The 6,230-nt window shown below is 47.7% G+C and overlaps 2 protein-coding genes across 3 annotated transcripts in view; both read left to right on the top strand.

Moving 5' to 3' along the window:
• Positions 1-3,004, top strand: part of gkup (glucuronokinase with putative uridyl pyrophosphorylase) — a gene marked incomplete at its 5' end in the record, with an annotated part of 14,874 nt that extends 11,870 nt beyond the window's left edge. The window contains 4 exons of the mRNA XM_005752318.1: positions 307-375; positions 455-518; positions 601-672; positions 2,584-3,004. Coding sequence (XP_005752375.1) covers positions 307-375; positions 455-518; positions 601-672; positions 2,584-2,679 — 301 coding nt within the window. The remainder of the gene's footprint in view (positions 1-306; positions 376-454; positions 519-600; positions 673-2,583) is intronic.
• A 69-nt stretch (positions 3,005-3,073) lies between these two features.
• Positions 3,074-6,230, top strand: part of LOC102206740 (ubiquitin-associated and SH3 domain-containing protein B-like) — a 48,319-nt gene continuing 45,162 nt past the window's right edge. For both annotated transcript variants that reach the window (XM_005752316.1, XM_005752317.1), the window contains exon 1: positions 3,074-3,602. In XM_005752316.1, the coding sequence (XP_005752373.1) occupies positions 3,475-3,602 (128 nt within the window). In that variant the 5' untranslated portion in view covers positions 3,074-3,474. The remainder of the gene's footprint in view (positions 3,603-6,230) is intronic.

Below are 6,230 nucleotides of genomic sequence, written 5' to 3' on the forward strand. Positions count from 1 at the left end.
ACACACACACACAGACACACACAGACACACACACAGACACACACTCTTTCTCTTGCCTTTGCTTCATGCTGTGAGTATTTGGCTACGAACACAAAGATGAAAACCAGCACATGCAGGGGTCAGAGCGGTTGCCATGGTGATCCGACCACTCCTCAGTGTGTTAGCTGTGGAGGTTCATGGTCTGGCGGTGCCACGTGTTGAGGATTTATTTCCTCCACCGCTGCCGGCACAAATGTACCCGTGCCAGCTTGTGGCATTCACAGCGTTTTAATATAAAGTTTGGTGTCACGTGACTTCCTCCCTCAGGATGGCTTTCCGGGACAAGGACTGGAGCCGCCTGGTTCAACTGATGGACCAGAACTTTGAGCTGCGCCGGTAAACGACGCGTTTTGATTTGAGGCATGCATTCTGCACTCGCTGTATTCAGAGCTAACGTTAGCCCTCTATCCCACAGGTCTATTTACACCGATGACTGTCTCGGCCCCGGGAATCTCAAGATGGTTGAGCTGGCGAGGCAGGTGGGTGGTGTTTAAAGACCGCGCTGCATCAGGCTGTGTTTCTGTGTCCGTGCGTTCTTAAAGTCTGCGCTGGTTCTTGCAGTTTGGATCGGCAGTGAAGTTACCCGGCAGTGGGGGGGCGGTGGTGGGTCTGTGCCTGGACCAGGCGAGGCTGGTAAGAGTGCGCTGTGTGGAGGTCTCTGTAGGAACCTCTTAAATCTTACATGTGACAAATGCCTCGCTGGTAAATAACAAAAACTCAAACTAACATCGGTAAACAGTTGAACCAGGCAGGGATAGCTCAGTGGTGGCCCCATGATCGGAAGGTCAGTGTTCGATTCCCCTGAACAGCTACGCTGAGGTACCCCTGAGCAAAGGTACCGTCCCTACACACTGCTCCCCGGCACCCAATGGCTGCCCACTGCTTGAGTGAACGGGAATTTCCCCACGGATCAATAAAATATACATTATTATTATTACATTATTAACCTCAATATAACCAAAACGAATCTCAGTTTAACCCAGAAATGTAAAACTAAATGTGATGGTAGTGCCCACCGATAATAACTCTGGCCTGGAGCTTTGTGTTGATCTCGGTATTTCATCGTCTTGATTATTTAACTCGCTGCACAGAAAATTGGTGGCTTTGGCTCCAGTGGAGCGCTAACTCGCTAACTAGCAAACACAAAGCCAGAGCTACATGTCGTTCTTGTTGCACATGTGGAGCTCTGTGACTGCTGAGGCGACTCCACCAAAACTATGGAGGGATTTTTTTACCTGAGCAAAAAATACTGACTGTAAGGTGAAGTGCACCTTTAAAATAGATTTGCTCAAAGGTTGGAGGCAAATGGGAAACCTCAGTTTATCGATGGATCAGAGAATGAGCTGCAGTTAGAGCCACGAGTCTCTGATGTGTCTCAGTAGATCATGTGTATCGTCTTAGTGGACTCAGTGTCGGGTGGATGTGAGGTTTGATTTGCTGAAACCTTCCCCACTCTTTTCTTCTGTTTCCAACTAAATCGTGTAGAAAGACTGTTTTACATGATTTTTCCAAATATTTAGAAACTATCCATCTACAGCTGAGCTCAAAACAAACAAACACAGATTTCTGTACTGTTAGTTTGTTTACATTTCAAATATTGTATTGCACTGTAACTGAAGCCTTTCATTGAACAAACACACGCACTGGTGCTCTCTGTGCACACGTGGCAGCACTGCTGCTGTCGTTGTGTTTAACAAAATAAACTTGCAGACATGAGTGTGAGTCTGTCACTGAGTAACACAGCCGCAGCATGTTTGTGCTCTCTGATCATATCGGCTTCTGCCAGTGACCTTGACCTCAAGGTCGGAAGTCAGTGTTTCTGAAAAACACCATAAGATTTATCAGTGCATCTACTGGGAGGCTGAGACACTGGCAGCAAACCAGTATTATCCCTAAGACGACAACCCAGAGATCCCAGATGTGGGAGGAGCTCCTCCAGGGTCAGGCGTGCAGACAAGCACACGGAGGTCACACAAACTGCTGCGCGTCATTCGGAGTTGCTGCATTTCAGTAAAACAAACTGGTCTCAGCATCGTTTTTTCACTGTGATTTTCAGAGTTTCTTTATTCAGTCTGCAGACGGGTGATTTTCATTTCCATCCTTTCATTCCACATGGTGACCAGTGACCAGTCTGAATAGAATAAAATAATCCTTTAAGTGTCCCACAAGGGGAAATTTGGACGTAACAGCAGCAAGAAAGACCTACACAAACAGACAGCAACAGGACTAATTATAAAATGACAGCAAATAATACTGTCTGGTTTCTGTGACAGCTTATTCGATCAGTTGTTAATGAACAGCAGGGGTGGGGGGATTGTTACCCTGCATGGCAGTGTGTGTACAACTAGTTATGGGCTTTTGGAAAATCCCAAATGTAACACGTCATTTGTACAGTGACTGTATGTTTCTCACCCGGCCCCCAGCCTCCTCCTCTGGTGGGAGACTGAGGAGCATCTTAGGTCACTGGTGTCGCTGGGGCCTGTTGAAGTTGTGTATGTGGAGCCCTCTCTCTCCCTCTGATGCAGTCTGTGTTTGGCCCGCTAGGTGGAGATGAGGCGAGCTTTCCAGGAGGCAGGCTGTGTGTTCTGTGTCATCTCACCATATAACCCATCTGCCAGCGCTGTCGGTGGCCAACACTAACCTCACACGTCTCCACACGTCGGCTCAGTTGGGGCCAATTCACGGCCGTGGCACAGTGCACGTGTCTGAAAGAGCTCCGGTGTCGTTTCAAAGACTAAAATCACTACAGTGGAGAACAAAGCTTAGATGGCATTTATGCATTTTAATAATTTTGTGTTTCATAGAATTCAAAATGTGCCAGAAGTGCAATAAAAATAATTTCCAAAGCCCTAACATATCCATGTTTGTTCCTCACAGTCTGTGGCCAGAGCTCCAGCAGGTCCGACTGTAATACCGCCAAGTGTTCATGATAATGAGGGGAAATAAAGTGATACTGACGAAAGAACCAACAGTTCGTGTCTGGTATTAAAATGTGTCCGAGTTGTTTTCAGTGCAAAACAATCGTTTTATAGGAAACGGTGTCTGGAGCCTGTCGGTGCCGCCCAGCACAGACGGCCCCGCTGCTGTTCTGCTTTAATGGGCAGCAGTGGACACATGACGCACTGCTGTCCTACATACGATCACGTAATTGTGTATAATCCAAGTGTATTTTTACACACAATAAAGGCAGCTTTCACAGCGGCTCGTGTCTGTTTCACGCTTTAGTAAAGCCGCCGGTGTCGGTGCGTGAGCTGCGCTGTGCTGCTTCCTCCAGTGGGCGGAGTAGCGGGCTCTGCCTGGCCGCGCAGCGCTGCGCTCTCTGCCGTGCAGTTGCCGTGATCTCTTCACTCATGCGGACCCAGCTGAAGCTCGTGGACTAGCCGGAGGTGAAGTGCTGGACTGAGTCAGACTGCAGTGGGCTGAGGCCGGTTGAACATGGCTGCTAAGGAAGACCTCTACAGCAAAATCCTCCCTCGGAGGCTCCGGCAGAACCGAGCGGGCTCGATGAAATGCAGCTCCAGCCTGGACGTGCTGCTGTCCATGGGCTTCCCCAAACCAAGGGCGTAAGTAGCCCGTGTATGTGCGAGCGCGCGGGTACATGTTTGCATGTTTGTGTGTCCGCTGGAGGATTACACGAGAGTCACAGCGGGCGGTCCACAGAGCCGTGAGCACCGTGACGGTGAGCGGGCGGACGGACGGGTCAAACGGCATCAGCGCGCTCCGCGCACAGCCTCACTCACAGCGGCTAGCTGCTCTCCCGTTTCCCGTGCGTGTATGACATTTTACATAAATATAAATATAATGTCCACTGAGCGTGGGTGAGTGTGAACAGAGGTTAGCATGAAGGATGACTGGGTGGTGTTTAAATCGTGGCTCTCAGCTGTGCTGGGATGTAGTGACACAAAGTGACGACAGAATTATTTCTGAGGTTTTCTATGGTCACGTCATGTTTCATGTCAACTGTTCACAAAACTGGAGTCGTGTGTGTGTGTGTGTGTCACAGTAATCTGTTTAGGCAGCCACACTGTGTGGACCTTCCGCGCCCTTTGGGGATGTAAAGGAAGTCCCCATGAGGTAAATAATCCGCACTGGAGATGATTTTGGCTGAAGGTTAGGTTAACAACACGGGTAGGTTGAGCTGGATGTGCAGGAAATGGATGCGTGTGTGTTCAGCGTCCTCTGAAGTGATGAAGCACTGTGTGTGTGTGTGTGTGTGTGTGCGTGTGTGTGTGCGCGCGCGCGCGCGGAGGAGGTCTCATGGATCACCCTGTGTCCTGGGCCCTTACTGAATGGAGGGACTGTCTTTGACTTGGCCAGATCGACGGGTTCACATCTGTGCAGTCGGCTGCAGGCACTCACTGTAAACACAACCCTACTGTATGCTGTACATCACCACCACGAAAGCAGCCCTCCGCACTCAGACCCTGAGAGAGGCTGCGGGGATTTACTGTCACCTCACATATTTACAAACATAAAAGCAGCAGGTTTTAGTTCCAGAGCTCTAAAAAAGCAGATCGTGATTAAAGGAAACACAATAAGACACCACATGTTTGAGCTGAGCAAACACACAAATATGGGAGTGGATTTCCGCTGATAGAATATAAATAAGAATTAAATAAACCGACCAGGAAACTCGAGTGATTTGTGAGGTCCTAAAGCTTTACTGACTGAACAGCCTCTGTGTCAGTGGTGTGGGCACACAGTCAGCATATACATATATGTCACACATGCAGCAGACCTGGGCTTAAACGATGCCTCCTGTCAGTAGCTCTGATGTGCCTGACAAACTGAAGGTGGATGTAGTCACTGTTTGATTTGTGAGGTTCCGGTTTTGAAGCATCGATCTGAGTGTTTTTACCATCGCCGTCTCAGCTTTTTTGAAACCAGATATGAAGAGTGCGAGGTGGATCTGCCCGTGAAACCAAAGTGCGCTGCACGCTCATACTGTAGCGGCCTGTCAGGTTATTGTCCCGTTTCACACTAACAGACACTTTTGAACTACGTGAAGATCGTGATGCATCAATGAAACTTGAAACTGCTAACTAGTCTAGTCAAGCTGTTTGTACAAGCAAAGCTTTACGCTGCTGGAGGAGTCGGCCCTGCCAGCCTTGAGGAAAAATGTGGGTTTAAGTAGTTAATGGTTCGTTCTTCAGACGTGGAAGCCTTGTCCATGTTTTCCATTTGCCCTAAAAGCGGCCTGTTATGGATCTGTCTGTACCTGTTAGCTGGGAGGGAAGCTCTTGACAGAACAACATAATGCAGAACAGTATGACTGAGATCATTTAGATCAGGGCTGCCCAATCCCGGTCCTCGAGAGCTACCGTCCTGCAGCTTTTAGATGCATCCTTGTTCCCACACACCCGAATCAAATGAATGTTGTTATCAGGCCTTTGCCAAACACGATGGCATGCTGAAGAGGTAATCAAACCATGTGATTCAGCTGTGTTGGAGTAGAGATGCATCTAAAAGCTGCAGGATAGTAGCTCTCGAGGACTGGGATTGGGCAGCCCTGATTTAGATTGTCCCAACATCTTCTCAGCACCTCACTCTGAATCACCTGGTGTAGTTACAGTGATCGCCACCCACTGTGATTTTTAATAGAATTTCACGCCGAGCATATCAGCAGTTTTTTAGTATTTGAATGGACTGTCCTCAAAGATCTGGTGTGAGCATGGACGGCCCCGGTTGTCAGCTGACATGCACTGATGTTTGTTCGCTGAATTATTTGTGCAGTTTTCAGCAGAACAGGCAGACAGCTCAACACTTCTATATAGTCTTGTTTTAATGAACAATAACCACATGACTGTCCCTGCCACTAACACATGACCCTACGCTGTGTCACTGCATCATTTCATGTTTGGCACCGATCACCACCTGCACTCATGTATATATCTTTCTACATAGCACTCTTAATTCTTATTGTTTGCACTGAAGCACCGCAGCAATTTCCTAATGTTGTAAACCTCAACATCTGGCAATAAACCCCATTCTGATTCTGATTCTGATTTAAAGTAGAGCTGAACGATTATGGAAAATAATCTAATTGCGATTTTTTGCCCCAATATTGCGATGCGATATGCGATTATTTTTTAAGGTCTTTGTCTTCTGTATTATTAAACAAAGACAAGCAATACATCATATAGTATGGCCAATACTATATTACATTAATTTTAAACTGTTCTTTCCTGGAA

Source organism: Pundamilia nyererei, unplaced genomic scaffold (genome assembly GCF_000239375.1).
Source record: "Pundamilia nyererei isolate P.nyererei 1_Seehausen unplaced genomic scaffold, PunNye1.0 scaffold00353, whole genome shotgun sequence".
Lineage (NCBI taxonomy): Eukaryota > Metazoa > Chordata > Actinopteri > Cichliformes > Cichlidae > Pundamilia > Pundamilia nyererei.